The sequence below is a fragment of the Hyaena hyaena genome, unplaced genomic scaffold (genome assembly GCF_003009895.1).
Source record: "Hyaena hyaena isolate Hyena2069 unplaced genomic scaffold, ASM300989v1 scaffold_367, whole genome shotgun sequence".
In the NCBI taxonomy this organism is placed as follows: Eukaryota; Metazoa; Chordata; class Mammalia; order Carnivora; family Hyaenidae; genus Hyaena; species Hyaena hyaena.
Genome location: NW_024081002.1, coordinates 1,423,344 through 1,446,846, shown reverse-complemented (window position 1 = coordinate 1,446,846; position 23,503 = coordinate 1,423,344). Strand labels below are relative to the sequence as shown.

Below are 23,503 nucleotides of genomic sequence, written 5' to 3'. Positions count from 1 at the left end.
CCCCCGGAGCCGCGGCGCACACAGCTCCCCCTCCCTGAGGGGCCTTTTCCTTCTTCACTCTCAGCAAACACCTGGAAACCCCATGACAACACGCCCCCCCCCCCAGAAGCCTCCCCGACTCCGCCAGGCAGAGGGGGCACTCTCTTCGGGCTCTTCTGTTCTCAATCCTGTTGGAGAGAGTCTCTGTGCTGAGTTATCACTGTTGTGTCTGTCTCAGTACCACCCCCCTGCCCCTCCCTCCCACTCCCAGCATGGCTGGACGTCAGGGGAGAGCCTGCATTCATCAAATGCCTCCCATTTGCCAAGCGCTGAGCTCCATTCTTCCCATTTTCTCCTCACAATGACCTCCAAGATGTGGGTACTACCAGCCTCATTTTAAAGACGGACAAACTAAGGCGCAGAGAGGTCAAGGAACTTGTCTAAGGTCACACAGCTCATGAATGGACCCGGGGCAAGTCGCTCCAACTTTATGTTCCTCCCCTTGCACCACAGCGCACGTGGGGTAGGGAGCGGGCAGATGGATGGATGGACGGAAAGACGGACGGACAGATGGACAGACGACGAGTAAGTAAAGCAGAGGACCTCACTATGTGATCCACTTAGACTCAGAGCACTCATCACTTCCTGCAGCTGCAGTATCAGGCCCGTGACGGCATCTCCTGACTCGCAGCACAGGCAGCAGCCACGCCCGGCGGGAAAGGACCCTGAGCCCGGCAAGTGCTGGTGAGAAGCCCTTCTCCCGCCCGACCTCCCTGGGGCCGTGCCGTGGATTTCGGGTTTATTTCTCTGCCTTGCCTGCTGCTGGCAATGCCCCTCTTCCCACCTCCAGCTCGGTCTGGAGGCCCTAAGGCATATGCTCGTCTTGGAAGAAAAGCAGCATTTTGTCTCAAGTGCAAAAATCGAAAACCGTAACATGGCAGCCCACATCATATAGGAACAAGGGGTTACCAGGGATGGAGGGGCGCTCCCAGAAACCTCCCACCCTCCGGAAGCTGGGCTGGGCACCTCCAGCCACGCCCTCACTGGCTCCTCGCCGAATCCCACGTCAGGTCGCACTCCCTTCCAGGCTGCCCTAGGGGTCCCGGGACTCCCGTCCAGCTGGGGTCGCAAAGCTGAGGCTCTGCAGGCCCTCCCGGGGCGTCCAGACAAGCCGCACCAGGCTGCCCACCCTCCCTTCCAGAAGAGGGGCTGGGGTCCTGGGCCCCACCCCTCCCCACCTGCTCTGCCCACACGGAGGCGGCCACCTGCTACGGACTCCACTGGTGAAGCCGCAGCCTCCGCCACTGCGCCCCTCGGCCGAAGCCAGCAAGGTGCAGCTTCCGGACACGCCCGCCCGGCTGCCCAAACGCCGGCTCCCATCATGGGACGGACCAGCAGCCCGAAGCCCCACATCGGATGGCCTGTGCTTGTCCCGCCAGGAGGGGGACCCTCCACGGCATATCCGTGCCCCGTCTGCCCCGTAAGAAATGGGTCCTTCAGGCAGGAGAGTGACTGTACTGACAGGTGGTTATGTAAATAAGGAACGAGCAGGATCAGACCTGAGTCCCCTCGGCGAAGCCCAGCCCAGCCCAGCAACCCGACATGCTTAAAACAGAGAGGACTGGGGCGCCCAGGTGGCTTAGTCGGTTAAGCGTCTGACTTTCACTTAGGTCATGATCTCGCGGTTTGTGGGTTCAAGCCCCGCGTCGGGCTCTGTGCTGACTGCCAGCTCAGAGCCTGGAGCCTATTTCGGAGTCTGTATCTCCCTCTCTCTCTGACCCTCCCCTGCTCACGCTGTCTCTCTCTCCTAGAAATAAATAAAACATTAAAAAAAACAAAAACAAAACAGAGAGGACAGTCCCAAGCCCGCTACGGGATTACGCACTGGGCTGCGAGCGGGCAGATGTGCTGGATCCAAGCGTGCGGGTGCAGAGCATGTTGCAAGGGACTCATGTCTCTAACCTGGAGGGGAAGAGGCTGCCACCGACGGTGGGGGGAGGGAGGCATGCAGCCCATCTCCCGCCAGGAAAATCTCTCAGGGCTGGGAGAAGTGTGGAGCAATCTGGGGCTGCCCAGTGCAGGCAGGGCCCTGGGTGGGGGGGGAGGGTGCATCTCACCAGAAACCCGGTGAGTCAAGGCCACCTGCCTGTAACCCCAGTCCTAGACCACAATTCGGGGCGGCATTTCTCAGGGATGTCGCACCCTGGATCTCCCGCATCAGCACTGAACCACTTCCTACTTCTAAGAAGCTGCTTCTCTAGCTCATTTCTTCCAGGTCTTTCCAGGCAGCCCCTTGGCCAGGCTTCCAAGTTACCAATTCGTGCGGGACGGCTGTCCTCAGCCAGCTGGCCAGCAGGTCAGTCAGTTCCAAACAAGGGTGCTATTTGCTAGGTTCACACCCCCTGGCCCAGGTGCCGACACACCAGGCTCTTTGCCACAAGCCTCCGGAGGCTCCAAAACCCCGTGGTCAGCTGCTGCTGCCTTGGCATCAGTGAGGGCTTTGGACTTGCATTGCTAGACATTCTTTAGCATGAGTCTCCGCCCGGCTGCAGCCTCCTAGAGCTCCATTCACCACGACACGGTGCTCTCTAGATCGCTCTCGTGGGTCGGGGGTCTGCTGAGTGTGGAGGCTGCAGAGGGCGGGGCTGGAGGCCAAGGGAAGGCCAGAAGCCCGGCCACCGCAGTGGACAGTGTCTTCCCCCCACCCCCGCCCCCGGACGAGCCCTTAGCTTCAGGCGGGGTTGCACATGTAGCGCTCTCTCCTCCCCAAGGCCTCTCTCAAAGTCACATCTGTTCTCCCAAAGGCTTGTGCCCTAACGATTACCACCCGGGATGGGGGAAGGGAGGGGGTGTGAAAACTCCCGGAGGAAAGCCATTTGCGCTGGAAATGTGGGGCTGTGTCATCATTTCCACAGCAGCCACTAGAAGCGGGACGAGGCAGCAGGAAGTCACCCAGCACGCCTGCAGGAAGGGAACATCTGTCGGTTCGGTAATAAGATGTGCCCCGGACCTTCTTTGTTAAGACAGCGGGCCTCCCTGACCCTTGGCTCCCCTCCAAGCCCAAAGACGGGACGACAAAACCACAGGGGTGGGGGGCGCGGCTGTACCACGCCTGAGCTCGGAGAAAACACAAAGAAGGCGTGCCGGCTCCAGCCGGAGAGGCCAGGCTGCAAAGGGGAACAGATGAAGGACGGATCTCCGAACCGTGAGAGCAACGAGGACCGCAGAGTCCCCGGCCCAGGCCCGGGAAGCAACAACTTCCACCGCAGCAAAATGAAATTTTCATCGGTGCGTTTTTCAAACGTAGCTTGAGAACCTCCGGGGACCCGCGCCAGAGGGGAAAAGACAAGTTTTATTTGGATCCCTGGATCTAGGCCACAGCCCCGTGGCTCAAAGCAGCCAAGGAGAGAGAGAGGTTTTAGCGACAGTCTGCAGGTGCAGCGGGTGGTGTTCTTAAGGCAACGTAACCACTGCTGCGCCTGGTCTCGTTCTGGCCCTGGGCTCCGGTCAGGACACAGAGCCTCAGGACGAGGGGCTGAGGTCAGCACAGAAATGAGTCTCGCCCTGCCAGGCAGCTAGAGAGAAATCTCTTAAAAATGCAAATTTGGGGCGCCTGGGTGGCTCAGTCAGTTTGAGTGTCCGATTTCAGCTCAGGTCACGATCTCACCATTCATGAGTTTGGGCCCGCGTCCAGCTTGCTGCTGTCAGCACCGAGCCCACTTCAAATCCTCTGTCTCCCTCTCTCTCTCTCTCTCTCTCTGCCCCTCCCCCACTCACACTCTATCACTCAAAAGTAAATAAACATTAAAAAAATAAAAATAAAAACACAAATCTGATTGTATCTCTATCTGCCCTCAACATAAAGCCCTGGGAGCCCATGGCCCAGTGGCCAAAATGCTAAGACAATTTGGGCCAAAAAAATGAGGAAAGTAGGGGTGCCTGGGTGGCTCAGTCAGTTAAGCGTCAGACTTCGGCTCAAGTCATGATCTCACGGCTCGTGGGTTCGAGCCCTCCATAGGGCTCTGTGCTGACAGCTCAGAGCCTGGAGCCTGCTTCTGATTCTGTATCTCCCTCTCTCTCTGACCCTTCCCTGCTCACGCTGCCTCTCTGTTTCTCTCTCACAGAAATAAATAAAACATTAAAAAATTTTTAAAAAATGAGTAAAGTATTATTTTATTATAACCCGAAGTTTAAAATAGAAAACCATGAGTCCATATTGATAGAAGTAAGTGAGTGAATAAATCAATAAATGGGAACTGAGGGCCCCCACGGGAGAGGGACTCTGCCAGCAGATGGCCTTCAGACTTGAGCTACAGCCTCAGCTCTTCCGGACCTCCAGCCTGCCGGCCTCCCCTGAAGAATTTAAACTTGCCAGTCCCAGACTCACATGAGCCCAGTCCTTAACATAAATTTCTCGGTCTGTCTGTATATGTACATCCCATGGGGCCTGCGTCCCCAGAGAGCGCTGATAATACACTCGCTCCCACAGGGCATCCCCACGGTCACACAGACACCTGCCTGCAAGGTTAAACTTGAAATCAGCTGCAGCCCAAATGACTGTTCATGACATCCCAGAACCAAACTGTCAACACCTTGCTGATGCCATCCCCGGTGCAGCTCAGTCCAAAGCCTGTGGAGGCAGAGACCACCAGGGCCCCCTCCTCTCCAGCAACCGTGGAGGGCAAGCTTTGTACGATACCTGCTCAAGTCCTTGGCCGTAGTCGGGCAGGAGAGACCGGAAGCTTCTGCTCTGTCAGCAGCTGGGGCAGAAGGCACATGTCCTGAGGCTCGGGGAGCGAGATCTGCACGGGCAGCAGCTGGGGAGGGGCTGGGGGCACAAAGGGAGAATAGTTCCCCCGTGGAACTTGGCTCTTTAATGGTGCATTCATCAGGCCCCCTCGCCCCACCCAGTCCCCCCACACACATGGAATGGGCTGTGTAAAGACCCAGCACGTGGCCTCCTTCAATTCCCGGCCCAGGTCCCTGGGGCCTTTGCTAAGACACAGCGGAGGCCCCCTCCGCTGCAGGCCCCTGGCCACGCTCGGATGCCACGTGTGTTAGCTTCCTGCATCTCTTTGAGGGAGGCAGTGCGGGTGCTCAGGACACTCTGCGAGTTGTCTTGTGTAATTCTTGTTTTCAGGAGGGGACTTTTGTATGATCATTGCCAACTGTATTTTATAGGCAATGAACTCTGTGAATGGAGAGCTACAGTACAGCTTTGCAAACTCCCTGGGATACACCCCTAAAACCTGAGGCTGAGAAAAGCCAAGGCCAAAAGGCTGACAGGTAACCAAGGACCCTGCACCAGGGTCCGGTGGGGACCCCTTGAGAGGTGGAGGGTGTGGGGGGCGGCACTCAGAGAGCTACAGCAGAGCAACATGCCACATTCAGTGGGTGAGTGCCCCCTGCTGGACATCCAGGGAAATACCCGGAGACAGGGCCCCTGACCACCACCTGCAAACACACTCTCCAGCAAAGAGCTCAAAACAGGTTTGATTTTCAACTTTGGCAAAAAGCAAGGCGCGCGGTTCCATCTACAGATGAAAGCCTGGGCACGGTTTTCAGGGTGGGCTGGCCCTCCCGGCCTCTCCCCAGCTGTCCACTCTGCTGCCCACAGGGAAGCTCGCAGAGCCCAAGGCGGCCCAGCTAGAATTTTGTGACTCAGCAGAGAGAGCCTGAAACCAGGCCCGAGGCTGAAGCCAGGGTCGGAGGTTTCTGGGCCTCTGGGACAGGACTCATTTCTCCCCTCTGGGTGTGAACCCCGGCAGGAAGCCCCCAGACGGCAGACAGGCAGGACGCCTGGGTTTCAGGGTCAAGGATGTTCTGCTCCCGTCCACCCATCTCCCACAGCTCCACCTACGTGGTTGGCTTCCCGGTCTGGAGGACAGCGGCCGGCGGTGCCCTCGCACTCAACGCGCTGGAAGAATCCGTACTCTCGTCCCCACTCCCTGTCTCTGCTTAGCAAGCCCTGCAGGCCCCCGCCTCCACCTCAACCCCCGCCCTGGCCCTCGCCTGCTCTGCTCCCGCCAGGCCGGCCCCCCTCCTGGGCTGCTGCCACTCTCCAGGCCAGCAATCCCTCGGCCTCCGCGCCTCGGCTTGGGCATTACCGATCAACAGTCACAGAAACAGCAGAAGCTCAGCCCTACTGGGAGCCCGGTCCGGGGTTCCCGGTCCTGTGCGCCCCGCCCCGGGGACCTTATGGTCGGTGGCCGGTCCGGCACGCGCAGTGCCAGGTACCTAGTCCTGTGCCAAGGATTTTACACATATGAGCTCAAATAACCCTCACAACAGCCCTCTGTGGCAAATGTCACCATTTGCCTGTGATGCCTTCTTTACCAAACCCAGCAGAAACGAGGAGAAAAACAGAGGCCAGAGCGCAACAACCATGGGCGAGCCCGGAGCAAGGCCAATGCACACGTGGACAAAAATTACAGCCCGCGCTTGGACGGAACACGCAAAAGTGCCAAGTGGGCTTATAGATGGAGCGACACCTCGCCTGTTAAACTATTACTTAGAACAACTGCACGGTGGCTGAAAGAATGTATTTTTGTAAAGAAATGACTCAAAATGCATAATGCAAACTACTGGGGCTTTTAAGCTCCTTGGGGAGCCACCGTCACACGTTGGAAGGCTCCACGTGTTCCTATTCCTCGGCGCGAACAGGCCGCTGACAAATCCCCACTACTTACTAGTCCACGATTTCAGTTCCTAAAGGAGCGACAGCAACCGCGCCCCATCCTCGGCAAGCCCCAGGAGGATCTGATTTGATTTAATGCGAGCTGGAGGGAGGCGGTATAGACGGTCTTCTGCGGCTTCCAGAAAATACTACCAAAGGTCAGCGGAAGATTTCCGTCTTTGAAAACCCTGGCGAAGGGCATGGGAGACACTGCCTGGGATCTGTGGCCTCAGAGCAAAGCCAAATCCACGGGGCGAAGCACAGTGACAGTCACACTCCGCTGAGGAGCGTGCCCATGGCTGACAGGTCCTCCCCTGCCCTGGGAACACTGGGGTCCCCTCGGCTCCAGCCTGGAGGCCACGGCGCCTGCGTCCTTCACCCTTCCTCTTGCCAGTCCCACCACCAGGGCCACACCCTTCCTGCACCAGGCTCTCTGAGCTAAAGGTACCAGACAAATGAATCAACTGCTCCCGTAAGAACAGAGTCCCCCCTCCCTCCCGGCCTCCAGCCGGCTGCTGGCACATCGCCAGGGGCCGGGGGGGTGGGGGGGGGTCAGGCCCCAACAGGGAAACGCTCGGTGACTCAGACCAGCACCAGAAGCTGGGCTTGCCCTCACCTCTCCATCACCCTTCCTGCTGAGTCACCTCCTTCTCCTTCCGGAACCTCCTCTCTGTCCTCGCCACCCCCGTTGGTGACGACAGCTACGACCTCTCTGAGCAGGGGTCCTGTACGTCCCGCTCTGTCCCCTCACACCGATTTGTCCTCTCCCTCTCTCTGATGGTCCCCACCAAGCTGGCCCCCTGAGGCTCTGGGCTGCTTCTGTGCCTTGGCTCAAGCAGACCATGCCCCTGAATGCCTACATCTCTTGCCCCCTCCCAGCTCACCCCATAATCATCCTGAGGTGACACCAAACTACCCCTTCCCCAGGTGGGGGTAACGGGCCACCCCGCACGGCCAGGCTGGGCCGGACCCCGATTTTGGCTAAGGTGTCCTGCTCCCCTACTAAAGTCTCGGCCACTGGGGCCTCTCCGGCCCTCAGCACAGAGCCTGGCATGTGAAAAGTGCTCAACACAGGACAGCTCCTTCCCTGCGTCCCCAACACATAGGCCAGTGACAGCGGGGACAACTGTGCCATCTTGGAATCCCAGTCTGAGGCAGGACCAGTAACCTGATTCGAGGGCAAAACGGAAAATGAAAATGCAGAGCCCCGCGTGCCAGAAGGATGGAGAATCTCAGGACGGACACAGCACAGCACTGAAATAAGCACAGGGCCCTGGGTGACTGCCTGGGTGGCACGCCACAGGGCCAGCCCTGGTTCCCGACCCCAAGCAGGAGTTTACACGGGGCCCCTGCATCGCCCACCCCACCCCCAGGCCTGGGCCGCTGGGGGACAGTGTTGCTAGAGATGGTGGGGACAGTTCAGCCCCTCTGTGCCAGCTCCTGTCTCTGCCCCCGCCTCCCTGACCAGCAAGGGGTCGTCCTTAGACATTGCTCTCAGGGAGCCGGGCCCTTGGCGATGGCCAGCACCTGCCAGCCCCCAGCGGGAGCTCCTGGACGGCCACCAAGACAGCACAGAGGAGGCCAGGACTCGGAGATGCGGGCCTCACACTTCATTCCTTCGAGGTGCTTGCTTTCTCCTGCCTTGATTTCTTCTCCTGTGAAATGGGCCGGGGGTAGGGCATCTCAAGGCCCTTTCACTAAAACTCTGAGATCCCTTTTCCCATGTCAGGAATTAATTAGTGTTTTCCAAGCCTTAGCGAAATAACAAAGAACCTGAATTCAAATTCACGGTGTGTTTATATTTTTGGGAGATGAAGGAAACGCTGATGTAATTTAAGCCTTTTTTGTTAAAGAGGGGAGTTAACAGAAAGAGGGCACATAAGCCACCAGACTTCCTGCCAGCAGACAGACAGGACTCTTGATCACGGCACTCCTTCCTGCTAGGTAGAGGGGGACGAGACCTTAGAATCCTTCCTAGTGCTGATCCCTAAGGGGTCATGGCTAATGGTCAGAGTTCACTGCCTCCGACTCAGTACCTCCCCGAGGTCCCCACAGACAACAACTGGTCCCACTAACCATTTGGATGCAGTTTCCACCCACGCAAGACCTGAGACGCATGGACCATGTCCATTCGGGGCTCGCATTCCGCCGGACCATCCAGTGAGTCCAGCCCCCGTGAGATGCTGTCAGTAACCGTTACGTTTCCATTGCCTGTTCAGGGCTCTTGAGAACTTCCTGGCAGATCCCCACTGACCTGATAGTGAACTGCATTTCAGAGGCTGGCCACAGCTGCCACGTTAAGCCCCTGTCCGAAGACAGACACTGGAGTGACCTGGCTGTCACGGAGGGTGACAATATCCCAGGCAGAACACACCACGTCCTGTCGGGCCAGATGGGCGACAGCATCTTATCTCCCATTTCACATCGCCATCTGGAAGGTATTAGCACAACAGTCTTGCCTCGCAGGCTCTTGGTTTTTCCTTTTTGAATCCCCAAGCGCACACGATCACGTAAGAGGGCGAGGGCTAAGGCCGAAGATTCAGCTCAGATGGAAAGTCAGATGCAAGCCGGGGGAGGAAAGTACTTCGACGCTGTTGCCCTGGAGAAGCTAAGCTCGGCCGGTCGGGGTCCTGAACGGCAGGCCAGCAGAGGCCTGCGCTTCAATAAGACAGTCTCAGCAGTGGGAGATGCCCTCGTCAGAGAAGCAGCTGCCGCAAAGCCTGAATCCGAAGGTGCCCAGACAGGCTTGCAAATCGGCTGGAAACTCCAAGGCAGGCCCTTCAAGCTATTCCTAGTTTCCCTCGAGATAAACCAGCATGTGAAACCCAGCTCACATAAGAGCATGAACAGGCCCAAAACATCCTGACCCTCACACGTTCAGCTGTGGGCTGACCCCACATGGTGAACGCTGCTGACCTGGCTTATCAGTTCCTTTCCAGAACATTCTTACCCCGTTTCCCTCCACAAAGCAAGCCTATGCTCAGAGAAGGGAAATCACTTCTAAGCTTGATCCAAGCAGAACTTCGTCTAGTTAATAAACTCGAGGAAAGGTCGTAAACACCACCGCAGAGCTATCCGAGGGCCTTTGATCTGGGTCATTAATTCCCACCAGGCGCCAGTGGCTCCATGGTTACAGAGACGGCAGAGAGGGGCACGCGGAGAACAGAAGGAAACTGGTCTCAGATCGCCAAGATGTAGCCATTTATTCAGAAGGGAAAGATCTACCTACACAGGTCAAGTTGCTCAAGATCCAGGAAAAACCAGGACAAGAACACAATCACGCGCTCATCTGAGATACGAAATTGGCAATATTTGAACACTGCCAACACGGCAAGTTGTGCGGAAACTCAAAGCCCCGGACCAAGCACATAGATGCTCCTCAATTTACTCAGCCAACTGGGTACTGGATCTGTAAACGTGTACCTTTAACATACCATTTATGTATTTATTTATTTAAGAGAGAGAGAGTGCGAGTGTGCAAGCAGGGGAGCGGGCAGAAGGAGAGAGAAGAATCTTAAGCAGGCTCCACCTTCAGCATGGAGTCCAACACAGGGCCTGATCCCACGACCCTGGGATCACGACCTGACCCCAAATCAAGAATCAGATGATGCTTAGCTGACTTAGCCACCAGGTGCCCCAACCCATACCTTTCAAACAGCACAAAGGAATTCTGTCATTTATTTATTTTTATTCATTTATTTATTTTTTTGGAATTCTGTTATTTAGAGAAGATCTTTGGGTGATCCCTGTTCTAAATTTTAAAAAAAATAGGGGACACCTGGGTGGCTCAGTAGGGTGAGTGTCTGACTTGAGCTCAGCTCATGATGTCAGGGCTCATGAACTCGAGCCCTGCATCGGGCTCTGTGCTGACAGCTTAGAGCCTGGCTCCTGCTTTGGATTCTGTGTCTCCCTCTCTCTCTCTTCCCCTTCCCCTGCTCACGCATTGTCTCTCTCTCTCTCTCAAAAATAAACATAAAAGAAAAAAAAGCAATAATGCTTTCACTTTGTCATGCAGTTTTTACAATAAGGTGCTCACTTAAATAAAGGCCTGGCTAAGCTCTGCGTGGCAGCTGAGCCCACGCACGCATACCCACAGCGGAAAATCTTTCGGTGCAAACGGCTGCCATCACAGTACACCGTGTGACTCTGGAGCAAGAGGAAAAACAGAAGCTGTAAGTCGGCATGAATTCCCTGTACTTTTCAACTTCAGAAAATTCCGAAGTTTCTGAATGTGGTAACTCTCTAGCGAGGCCACAACATCGGCTGGAGCCACGCCCGCTCCTGGCTCTCCTGTCCGACGTTGGAAACCAGAAACTCGGGCCAGGAGCAGCTGGGCAGATGTTTCCGGTCCGGAGGAGCTGCGGATGCCCAGACAGGTGAGGACAACGACCCTGCCTCACCTCGCCGTTCTCCAGGTGTGGCCCCCAGACCAGCAGCACCGCCACCTGGGGTCTTTTAGGAATGCAGAGTCTTAGGCTCCCCCCAGGGCTCCCGAGGCCGAGACCCTAGGGGCAGGGCAGCCATGCGTGCTGTAAATTTGGATGCACATGAGAGTCTAACCTCCATGGATGGGAGTCAGGTGAGTGCCTTCCAGCTGTGTGCAAGGGAACCCTCAAGGTTTAAAGAGACTTCTCTGCTGGGATTCCTGGCTAAAGGAAAAGCACAGAACTTCCAGGATGTAAGCAGAGTGCCCCGTTTTTACTCTGCTTACTAAGTGTGGTCCAGCTGGGAAGTTTTATTTAAAAAACAATCCTGCTGCTTTAAAAACGGTCTTGAAGATACTGAACAGATGGGCCACGGACAACGCAGTCATCTGCAGAATGTTCTCAAAGGTCTGAAGCCCAACCAGGTTCGAGCGGGTTCCGAGGCTCTTCCCTGGGGAAGAAGCAAGTTTCGCTATGGAGAGGGGGTGCGCGCAGAACCCTTTCATTGTATTTGAGAGCCGCCTCAGAGCTGGGGGTGCCTCTTTTTTCCAAGTCAGAAAGAAGACTTCTTGTAAGGGAAGGATGTGGCACCAGAGAATGGATCGGTCAGCGGGAGGGAGGGAGAAAGGTGGCTTCGAGCAAACCCTCCAGTTCCACGTTAAAAAAAATATATTTTTTAAATTTAAATTTAAGTTTAATTGTTAAATTTAAAGTACCAACCCTACTCCTAGGGGGAGCAAACCTCTAGAGCACACGGTCTCAGTCTTCCCTCAGCCGTGCGCTTCCCTCTCTGCTCTCCAGTCCCCACCCTACACAGGACACGCAAGGGGCTCTGAGGGTGGTGCTGTGGCTTGAATATGTGTGTCCCCTTCAATTCACATGTTGGAATCCTACCCGCTGATGCACTGGAAGTGGGAGGTGGGGCCTTTGGGGAGGTGACTAGGTCCTGAAGCCCCCACAGACGGGATTTGTGCCCTTATAAAAGAGACCCCACAGGGGATGCCTGAGTGGCTCAGTTGGTTGAGCACCAAGCTCTTGATTTCAGCTCTGGTCATGATCTGCCAGGTGATGCATTCGGGCCCTGAGACTGTCTCCTCACTGATAGTGCAGAGACTGCTTGAGATCCTCTCTCTCTCTCTAAATAATTAATTAATCAATTGAAAGAGACCCCACAGAGCTCCTCAGCACCCACCCCGACATGAGAACATGGCCAGAAGTCTGCAGCAGGGAAGGGGTCCTCACGCCCCCACCCTGACGGACACTCAGCCTCCAGAACCGTGAACAGTACACGTCTGCTGTTTATAGGCCCTTGGCCTGTGGTCCTTTGCTACAGCAGCCCCAGCAGGTGACACAGGTGGGGTGGGGAGGCAGGGCCAACTTCTGAGGTTAAAAAGCCACCAGGGCCCACCCAGAATGCCCTTCCTGGTTATTCCCTGGGATCTGCAAGGTCAGGTCCGGCTGACACTTGCTACTCGCAGTAATTACATTCTATCACGTTGTCACGGGAGCGGAATTCTGAACCATGTTGCCAGCGGGTTAAGCTGGATTAGGTTCCTCTGAGCCTTGGACTACAACATTTTTGTCAACCCATCACTGTGTAACCTTATTTTATGTGCATTTCTGTGTGAGAACACCTTGTTTAATAGATATCGTTGATTCATTAACATTGAATTTAGAGCCAATAGCATTATAACTTACCACCAAATATTCATCTAACATGAATATTTTCTATGGAAGGCACACCACTGCCTTCATGCACTTAAATACACTACACAGCATCTTCAGCACTACCTTGGGGGTCATTTTTAAAAGATTTTTTTAATCTTTATTTTTTAATTTTGAGAGAGAGAGACAGACAGATAGAGTGTGAGCAGGGGAAGGGCAAAGAGAGAGGGAGACACAGAATCTGAAGCAGGCTCCAGGCTCCAAGCTGTCAGCACAGAGCCGGATGCAGGGCTATAACTCATGGGCTGAGCGATCACGACTTGAGCTGAAGTTAGACACTTAACCAACTGAGCCACCCAGGCACCCCCCCTTGGGGGCCATTTTAAGCAGAAAGATCATGAACAAAAAGCACAAAATTATAAAAAACCATGGCCCTATGTATACCGTGTGGATACCTGTTTACAGCATGAGAACAGCAGTAAGAAGACAGGGCAGGGCGCTTGGGAGGCTCAGTAGCTTAAGCGTCAGACTTTTCAGCTCAGGTCTTGATCTCACAGTCCTTGAGTTTGAGCCCCAAGGTCGGACTCTGTGCTGACAGCTCAGAGCCTGGAGCCTGCTTTGGATTCTGCATCTCCCTCTCTCTGCCCTTCCCCTGCTCATGCTTGCTAGCACACTCTCTCTCCCTCTCTCTCAAAGAATAAATAAACATTAAAAGAAGAAGAAGAAGAAGACGACGACGACAGGGCGCCTTCCCCCACCCCAGCTGGGAACATGGGTCCCAGGCGACTCAGATTTTTTGCTGCTCCGCACATGTTCACAAATGACCACAAGCAATGCGTGTTGATCTTGGGGTTACAAATAAATCTTAGAAAGAGGCAAGTTCACAAATACAGAATCAGCGAATGATGAATATTCTGTGGAAGCCGTTGGCGACCAAAGCCAGACCGATCCCTGCTGCTATCAGCGCTGCCTCTTTTCTACTGATTTCCAGTAAAACCGAGATAACGCGACTCCAGACAAATGTTCAATAACATCGGCGAGGCGCCAAAGTTGCTCACTGAACTCTACCTGCATCTTTCTACTGGGACATAAAACCAGAAAGCCGGCCAAGTTCTCAGCACAGATAAAATCTGTACTTAACCACTGGTTCCTTCCTGCATCCTGTGATCACTCTTGGTCACGGTCAGAGGTGACACAGCTCTACAATGCGTCATCTTCCTTGGACTTGAAAGAGGCCAGGGATGTAGGTGGAGCCCCATGCATTGTGGGAGGAGGAAACCTGCTTCCCCCTGCAGCTGGTCAAGTTCAGAACACAGGCGTGGCAGGCAGGCTGGACCTGCCTGGAACCCCAGCTCGGCCACTCTCTAGTTACGTGTCCTTGAGCATGCTAACGAAACGGAGCCTCAGTCTGCTCATATGTAAAATGGCTAAGGGGCTCCTAACAGAACCCGTCACCTCCACCTCCGAGGGGTATTTGGAGGATTTACAGAGACTCTCAATGCGACACACTCAGGGCGGTGCCTGGGGCACAGGAGGGGTCTTCAGCCCTAGCTTTAAGAGCAGTTATCACTGCCTGTTGTATGGTCTGGGACAAATCATTTAAAATGCAGTCTCAGGGGGGCATCTGGGGTGCTCAGGCAGTTAAGCATCTGACTTCTGCCCAAGTCATGATCTCACTGTTCCTGGGTTCGAGCCCCGCTTTAGGCTCTGTGCTGACAGTTCAGAGCCAGAGCCTTCAGATTCTGTCTCCGTCTCTCTGCCCCCCACACCCCTGCTTGTGTTCAATCTGTCTCTCTCTCTCTTTCTAAATAAACATTAAAAATTATTAAAAAATAAATAAAAATTAAAAAAAAATACAGTCTCAGGGCTGGGAGGGCACTTCAGAAACACTAACAAGACCTGATGACACGTGAGTCTTCTGGGAGCCACAGAGCCACATCCAGTGGTTCCCCTTGTCCCTCTGAGTCCCTCCTGTAAAATGGGGGTGGGTGCGCCCCCCCAGCTCCCCAGCTCGGGGGCCAGCCTGCTCCCTGTTGCCATGCGGTATCGCACACAGGAGCTGCTTTACTGATACAAACATAAACTAAAACACCTGTGCATAATACCTTGAACTTATGCAATGTCATATGTGAATTCAATCTCAAGAAAAATGGAAAAATGTGTGTGTGTATTAAATAAACCTCTATGTATATATATGGGGGGTGGAGAGGAGCAAGCATACAGAGAAAGATAGGAGTGTGTGTGTGTGTGTGTGTGTGTGTGTGTGTGTATTAAATAAACCTCTATGTATATATATAGGGGGTGGCGGAGAGGAGCATGCATACAGAAAAAGATAGGAGAGTGTGGAGTGTGTGTGTGTGTGTGTGTGTGTGCATGTGTGTGTGTGTACTGGCATCTGAACCAAGTCTTGAGGCTGATTCTGAGCAAACCTGTTTTAAATAAAGTGCCAGCGGGTTATGCACAGTGCAGTTGCTATGGGGGTGCAGCGGCATCAAGTGCAGGTGAGGGAAGAACCCCCCCCCCCCACTGGCCACACCTGTCAGTCAAGCAAAGGCACAAGGACCGGGTCCCTTTCCCCATGGTGCTGCTGGACCCCCTTTGCTCCCCCCACCACCAGAAGGCCAAGCAAGCAGCTAACCCAGCTCGTGTCCTGGGAGGTCAGAGGCAGCCAACTGAGTCATTCCTTGGAGATGTATAAATAGCACATCCTCTCTCCCAGAGGACTTCTATTTTAAACAGGGGCCCCTGAAGATCACAAGGGAACAAATCTCTATATTGCTTATTGGGGCAGGGACTTCTTGGTGTCCCTAAGGCCCCAAGAAGAGGCCCCAGCCCTGTGCACAGGAGCCGTGCAAACATATGTAGGGGTGGTGTGCAGGGGAGAAGAGGGGAGAGGAGGGAGGCAGCCTCAGGGACCGGGACCCAGGTCCCACCGCCAGACGCAGGCCCAGACCCCACCGTACCTCTGGGCTGTCAGATCTCTGGCGTCCTGGCTGATGGCTTCACCCTGGTGGGGAGAGGCAGCTAACAGTGGGTTTTCCAAGTCCTCGAGGGCAGCTGGCTGGATGACGTCATCTGCTACAGGTGACCTGGGGAGAGGAGAAGGGAAAAAAAACCAAGGCTCAGAAATGTTCCTTAAAGTTTCCAACGTGTTTGAACAGCACATTTTATCTGGAGCCCTAGCAGGGCCTTTCAGGAAGTGAAGGATCTGCTGCTACTCCAAGTGTGGCCCACAGGTGGCGCTGGCCCAGGAGGAGAAAACACAGAGACTTGAGTGTTTAGGAGCCTGCGGAGCGACTTGATAAAGTAATTTTGTCTGTTGACTCTAACAATAAAGGTCAGGACGCTGCTAAACATCCTACAATGCACAGGACAGCCTTACCACAAAGAATTTTCTGGCCCAGAGTGTCAATAGTGCTCAGGAATGAGAAATCCTGGCCCTGCGTCCTTTCATTTTCTAGTAATTCATTTAATTGTATTTTTTAAAGTTTTGATCTATATGCCTTAGAAATTTTTAAAAACCACACTGGCCCTTCATCTGCTGAGAAGGTGGACACCAGACAGCCTCCGAGAGCAGCTGGCTTTGAAAGTGCAGAGGGACACAGGTCATTGTCACACACTGTCACACAACAGCTCACTCTGCTGGGAATCCCCTTCCATAATCAGGTACATCTTACTAGTTCATCAAGGAGGTCCATGCGTTTTTTTTCCTGATGCGCCTGTCTCTGGGCAGTGAGGAGCAGGACACTCACTTTTCTTCTGAGGGCAGATCCTGATTTCAGACCAACTCTTATGTTGTGACCAAGGAAAAGGTGGATCCTGCCCTCATAGGGTTTATAGTCTTAGGCAAGAGTCAGACATTTATTTATCTTTTAAAAATTTTTTAATGTTTATTTATTTTTGAGAGAGAGAGACAGAGTGTGAGCAGGGGAGGGGCAGAGAGAGAGGGAGACACGGAATCCAAAGCAGGCTCCAGACTCTGAGCTGTCAGCACAGAGCCTGATGTGGGACTCGAACTCACAAACCATGAGATCATGACCTGAGCCGAAGTCGGACACTTAACCGACTGAGCCACCCAGGGACTGCTAGTCTAAGTGCTCATAGATATCACCACATCTGATCCTCACGACGGCCTTGGGAGGTGGGTGCCATCATGACCCTCGTTTTAGAGGTATGAGAACTAAGGCACAGAGAGGTTGTGTAACTTGCCCTCGGTTGCACAGCCGGTAAGGGGCAGAACCAGTATACAAACCCAAGCCTGATTCCAGGGGCCATGTTTTAACCACCACTCTAGGCCATGTCCCAGAGGTTGAAGAGTAAGAGAAAGGCAGAGTGTCTGCAGGACAGGAAGCCACATTATCTGAAAGCGCTGAACCAGGAAGGAGTCTGGCATTCTGGAGCAATGATCGCAAGAGGTCAGTGCTGCGGGAGTGTGGATGACAGAGACCGGGAAGGGGAGAGGTGGACAGGAACCAGATTCCAAGGCCAGGTCAAGGGACTGGAACTAGATCCTAAGTCAAAGATTCAGCCCTAAACTCCTATCCAATGCTCTGCCACAAAGTGAGGCCCTTGGCATTGAAATGAATGAGAGGCAGGGAGGCCCAGGGCGAATTTCCTGAAGCTGTGTTGTAAATATGATTAGACCAGCACATGCTTGTGCCCACACCTGACTGTTTACTCCCACGGACCTTGTGATGTTCCCTTCCTCTTCCAAGTTTCCCACCCACCATTCCAAATCCCCCAGAACTCGATCTCGGAGCCTGTGACTGGGCCGAGGAGTCAGAGAAATGGGTACAAGGGGAAGAGGAAGGAGCCATCGGGGAGGCAGCAGGGACTCTGGACCACTCTTCAGAGAATCCTAAACTACAGGCATTAGCGACTTTCCAAAGTCATTAAAAAAAAAAACCTGAATGGAAAAACATCACCCAGGAGCTTTGGCGACACACACTGAAAGCCAGAAAAGACTTTGTTTCCTTCGACCCAGCCACGGTACTTCCAAGAATTTATTTTATGATGATTGAGGGTGTGAGCAAAGATGTGGACTGCATCTGAGACCATAATAGCAAAAACAAGACAAAACAAAGCAAAACAAAAAAGCTAGAAACAACCAAAATGTCCCACAGTTGGGGACAGTTAATCATATTAAGGCACAGCTGTAGAACAGACTTATTGGCAGCTGTTTAAAAAAATAAGGTAGATCTCCACGTACCTAGAGGCAAGTCCGTCCATCATTAACTAAGGAAATGTTTTAAAACTGTCAGTAGCACGGGGTGGGGGTGGGGGGGGCACCTGGGTGGCTCAGTTGGTTGAGCATCTGACTCTTGATTTTGGCTCAGGTCATGATCTCATGCCTCGTGGGATTGAGCCCCACGTCGGGCTCTGTGTTGACATCGCAGAGCCTGCTTGAGATTCTCTCTCTCCTCATCTCTCTTTTTCACTGCCCCTCCCCCGCTCGCTCACTCTCAAAATAAATAAATAATTTTTAAAAAGTTTTTAACGTTTATTTCTCCTTGAGAGAGAATCAGAGATACAGCATGAGTAGAGGAGGGCTGGAGAGAAAGGGAGACACAGAATCCGAAGCAGACTCCAGGCTCTGAGCTGTCAGCACAGAGCCTGATGCGGGCCTCGAACTCACAAGCTGTGAGGTCATGACCTGAGCCGAAGTCGGACACTCAATCGACTGAGCCACCCAGGCGCCCCAATAAATAAATATTTTTTTAAAAAGCTGTTGGTAGCATTACCCAGATTTCATGTGCATGTGGATATCGGTGTTTATATACCATGTGTATAGATGTAGATATGTACACACGTGTATACACACACACGCAGGAAGCACACAGTGAACAACCACCCAGCAATGAAGAAGGACACGTGCCAAGGTGTTAATACTAATTCTCTTGCAGTAGCAAAATTATGAGTGTTTTTTTTAAGGTTTTAAGTAATCTCTACGCCCAGCGTGAGGCTTGAACTCACAACCCTGAGATCAAGAATGACCTGCTCCACTGAAGGATCCAGCCGGGTGCCCCAGGAGTGTTTTTTCCTGTTGAATTTATGTCTGTTTTCTAGTTCTGTGCTGACCACCCACTGCTTTTACAAGCAAAATAAATAAGAAAACATGTTTAAGGACAGTTTTAAGTGCCAGGGAACAGCTTCAGTTTGTACGTAGCTCAGTGAGTTTTATGAGACGGGACACGCAGGGTCAAGTCTTCACTTCCGTATTGACATTTTCCACGGGCCTGTTAGCCTTGACCCAAGACACAAACGCAGCCACCCCTTGCTCCTCTGGCACTACCGGGGAAAATGAAGGTCCCAGTGGAAGATTGGCGGGGTGGGGGTGGGGGGGGTGGGAAGAGATATCCGTTTGCATAGTCTGTGGGATGGCATTTTTATTCTCTTTGGGAGGAATTATGTTTCAAAGCCTATTGGACACTCCTCTGATTTTTCCGAACAGAGAATCTTGAACATAATGAAATGTTTTCTCAGTGACACACAATCAGCACCTTCAGTCACTATGATGTCAGTGAGGAAGTATGCTGGGGCACTAAGAGCACAATCGTACACGAAGTCAAGAGGGCTGGATTCTGGACTGGCCCCACCTTGGGATCTCAGCCAGGTGACTGCTCCATCTGTAAAAGCAAAGGCACCATGGCCTGCACGGCCACCACGGATGCTCCCAACTCAGCCTTGCCCCTCACTCGCAGGCTGTCAGCCAGCACCTCTGCTGACCCACCTGACCCTTCTCAACTCTACGTCTTCAGTTCTTTGCTTCTCCTGTGCAGACTGAGACACACGGCTCCGGGCATTAGAACAGTGTGTAAATCAAGAGTTCATAAGCACTGATAAAGGTCTGTAAACCTCCCATACAACATAATTATAATAATTTTAAAATAAAAGTGTGTGTGTATACACACGTACATCCGTTAGCTTGAACCCCACAAAATTACTAAAAAAACATTTGTCAAATTCGCATTGCACCATCAGCTTGAAGGCGTTTCTGTCTTACTTCCTAGTGGCCCAGTTATGTTCTGGATGGCTGAGAATGGGGGAGAGCTGACTTCTGGGTAAGTGGAGGGGTTCTCATGAAGGAGCCCTTCTTGGACCCACTGCAGGAGGCTATAAATGGCTTCTAAATTCTCCCCATGGTGGCGCTGAGATGAGAGTGACAGAAATATTTTTCGGAGGGAAAAAAAAAATCTGTCAGTGATCTTAACCACCAGCTGCTGTCACCAGCTGCCACGACCAGCCCACTGTAAATTTGGTCAGGCCAGCAAAGGGTTGATTTCCTGCTGGAATGTCAGGGAGGGGCCCTGGCATCAACAAGGGCTCCTCCAAAGGGCCATGAGTCACCCGCCCTTTAGACACTGAGACAGAGAGGACTCTGCTTCAGAAAGGAAGACAGTCACATTCTAGTCTAAAAAGCCAGCACCTCAGCTCCACACATGGCACCTATTCCCCCAGGCAGGGCCCCAGGCTGAGTCTGATGGGGAATCACTAAATAATAACGATAACTAATACTAATAATGGGAGTGGAAGGAAACTTCGGGAGGTGATAGCCGTGTTTATGCCTTGATGGTGATGAGGGCTTCCCAGCCGTGTACTCATCCCCAAACTCAGCGAGTCACACACATTCAACATGGACAGCTTTTTACATGTCAGTCATACCTCAATAAAGGGGTTTCAAAAAGAAATGGGGGATTGCACACTCTGGAGCTGACAGGCTGATCAAGAGCGCAGGAAGTTCAAAGTCTAAAATAAAGAGAACCGTGAAGGATGGTAAAGGAGCAAACCATCGTTGAAAAACAGGGTTCTCTCAGGTGGAGCAATCTGGAAAGGTCCCCCGAGGGGCGGGGCAAGCAACGTGCTTAGCGGACAGAGGAGTGCAAGATGATTTCCAGATTTAAAAAAATCCTCTCCTTCTTCTCCCTTTCTGATGGTTTGGAAGGAAAGCCATGAGGCTTCTCTTCCCTTGTCTTGGACAGGCCAAGGAAGGTCACAGGACAAGGGACGGGGGAGCGGCAGAAAAATAACCACGTCAAGGGTAATGGGAGCCAGGTTCTCACAGAGGATGTACGTATACAGCAGGTGATTAGGCTCTAAAGCACTCTTGAGCAGCGTTGCAATCAGAGGTATGACACAAACACAGAACTGGGTGTAGTAGTGAGTGTGTGTGTGTGCGCACGTGTGTCCATGCACACGCTCACATACCTCTACTTCCCAGCTCCCTCTGCCGAGAGAGGTCAAAAGGACATTAAGAATCACCTCCAAGGGGCCGCCACTGGTCAAATCTGGGAGCACTGGAGCACAACAAATTCAGATACTAATGGGTTCTAATCCATCCAGGAAAGTAGTAATCCACAAGTTCACACAGATGCAAAGGCATAAACAAATGCACGAAAGGGGGAGAAGGAAAAGTCCCTCTTTCCAGGACAAGGCCAACTTGTCATCAGCACAGGAGGAAGGATGGAAGCAAAATCACCGCTGCAGAGCCATCAGAGGGCGGTGGTCAATTCAGGCAGCCATTGGAGGTGGGTGGGTGGTTTAAAGCAGTAAAGGACATGGGGCGCCTGGGTGGCTTAGTCGGTTAAGCGTCCAACTTTCACTTAGGTCATGATCTCGTGGTTCGTGGGTTCGAGCCCCGCGTCGGGCTCTGTGCTGACTGCCAGCTCAGAGCCTGGAGCCTATTTCAGAGTCTGTGTCTCCCTCTCTTTCTGGCCCTCCCCTGCTCACGCCGTCTCTCTCTCTCTCTCTCTCTCTCCTAGAAATAAATAAAAAACATTAAAAAAAAAAAAAAAAGCAGTAAAGGACATGGGGCGCCAGGGCGGCTTAGTCAGTTGAGCGTCCGACTTTGGCTCAGGTCATGATCTCACGGTTTGTGAGTTTGAGCCCCGCATCAGGCTCTGTGCTGACAGCTCAGAGCCTGGAGCCTGCTTCAGATTCTGTGTCTCCCTCTCTCTCTGCCCCTCCCCCGCTTGTGCTTGGTCTCTCCCTGTCTCTCAAAAATAAATAAATGGAAAACAATTTTTTTAAAAGAAGTAAAGGACATCGCGTGGTCTTGGATCCACTCAGGTGTCAATCTGAGGTTGACCATCCCCAGTGGAGGGACGATCGTCAGGCTGTGCTCCGGGACATGACCCGCTGGGAAGAGCAGAGCATCACTTCCGTGGGATGACTGATCAGAATATGAGAAAACTATGGATAGACGCAGGTTGGATTTTTCCAGAAGGAAAGACCTGCACTCTTAAAGGTCATGAAAGACCAGGAGAGACTGAGGAATTCTCCCAGACTGAAGAGTCCACAAGCTTACGTCGAGTAGGACACATGCTTTTGGACTGACTTCTGGACCAGAGGGAAAAGGGGACGAGCTGGTGAGTCCGACTGGGTCCTGATGCCTGGGTGATGCCCCAGTTGGATGGCTGTATGGTGTCCTGCTGGAGCGCCCACGTTCTGGGGCAAGTGAACAGTGCAGTGTCTGCTTTGGTTTGAATTCTGGAGGCCGGCAGCTTCGTGTCTGCAACCGGCTCTCAAATGATTCAGAAAAAGACAGAGGATAATCCAGGAGGGTGACCAAGCACATGCGGTGAAGTCTCAACAGTTGAGGCATCTGGACAAAGGGGATATGGGAGTTTGCTACTCTCCCTGTGGCTCTTCTGTAAGTTGGAAGTTATTTCAGGAACAGCAACTTCTTGGACAAAGGCATGTGGGCAAACAGCCACACCCCAGTGCCCCAGAATTCCATTTGCGTTAGAGGACACAGCGTGGCATGTGATGGGGCCGCCCAGGAGGGGAGCCGCGGACGCACACCTGGGCAGCCGGGGCCCAGGCCAGCTTGGAGAAGGCCTCAAAAGTCAGGCCAAGAATCTGCTGGCTGGGGGTTATGAGGAGCATCCGAGATTTATGATCAGGGGAGCAGAATATTCGGGAGGTGGTGCTATGTGCCAGTGTGGGGAGTAAGTCAGAGAAACGCCGCAGGGAGAACTCAAAAGTGATCTGGATTCTGAGTATCTAATTGGCTGGAAAACCACGTTATTGACTTCACACCTCGCACATAATACCTTAGACCTTCTATACTATTAGTTACTTAAGACGCAGCTTCTAACAAAGTCAGTCATTCAGTTTGAAAGGAAATATTCTGGGGCACCTGGTGGCTCAGTCAGTGAGGCATCCGACTCTTGATTTCTGCTCAGGTCATGCTCTCACGGTTTGTGAGGTCGAGCCCTGCGTCGGGGTCTGTGCCGACAGCACGGAGCCTGCTTGGGATTCTCTCTGCCCCTCCCCAGTTTGCGTTTTCTCTCTCTCTCTCAAAATAAATAAATAAGCGCTTTAAAAAATAAAAGAATATTCATCATGCTAAGTCATAACATCAGCGAGTCTGTGGTTTTGATGTGCTACCTTTCCTTTTTTCTAACACAGAGAGAGTAACATATGGGTCTTAAAATGACCAGGTGGCCCCCAAGGTCAGGGCAAGGCCCCTCGGAAGCCGTGCACCACACCCCGGAACACATGGGTGCAGCTCTCACAGGCACAGCTGAACTAGAGCCCCGCGCGGCTCACATCTGCTCACTCCTGTTTCAGAAAGAGAAGCAAAGCCTGCCATAAATCAGCCAAATGGAATCTTCTGACATCTCACATCTTCACGAGCTGCTGGCCCGTTACGCGCCGGGCATGACCCAGCTGGCGAAGGCTGGGGGCCACAGCAGAGGCATATAACATACGGGGCGCACACACACGCATCCGTGTTGGGTCTCCCCCTCGGCATTTG

The 23,503-nt window shown here is 53.0% G+C and overlaps 1 protein-coding gene across 8 annotated transcripts in view; it reads right to left on the bottom strand.

The window, feature by feature from the left end:
• TACC2 (transforming acidic coiled-coil containing protein 2) overlaps positions 1-23,503 on the bottom strand; it is a 202,951-nt gene that overhangs the window by 95,983 nt on the left and 83,465 nt on the right. For 6 of the 8 annotated variants that reach the window (XM_039250488.1, XM_039250483.1, XM_039250481.1 and 3 more), the window contains 2 exons: positions 15,708-15,833; positions 4,679-4,807 (listed from right to left, as the gene is read on the bottom strand). In XM_039250488.1, coding sequence (XP_039106419.1) covers positions 4,679-4,807; positions 15,708-15,833 — 255 coding nt within the window. The remainder of the gene's footprint in view (positions 1-4,678; positions 4,808-15,707; positions 15,834-23,503) is intronic. The other 2 variants (XM_039250485.1, XM_039250486.1) reach the window with 1 other exon arrangement.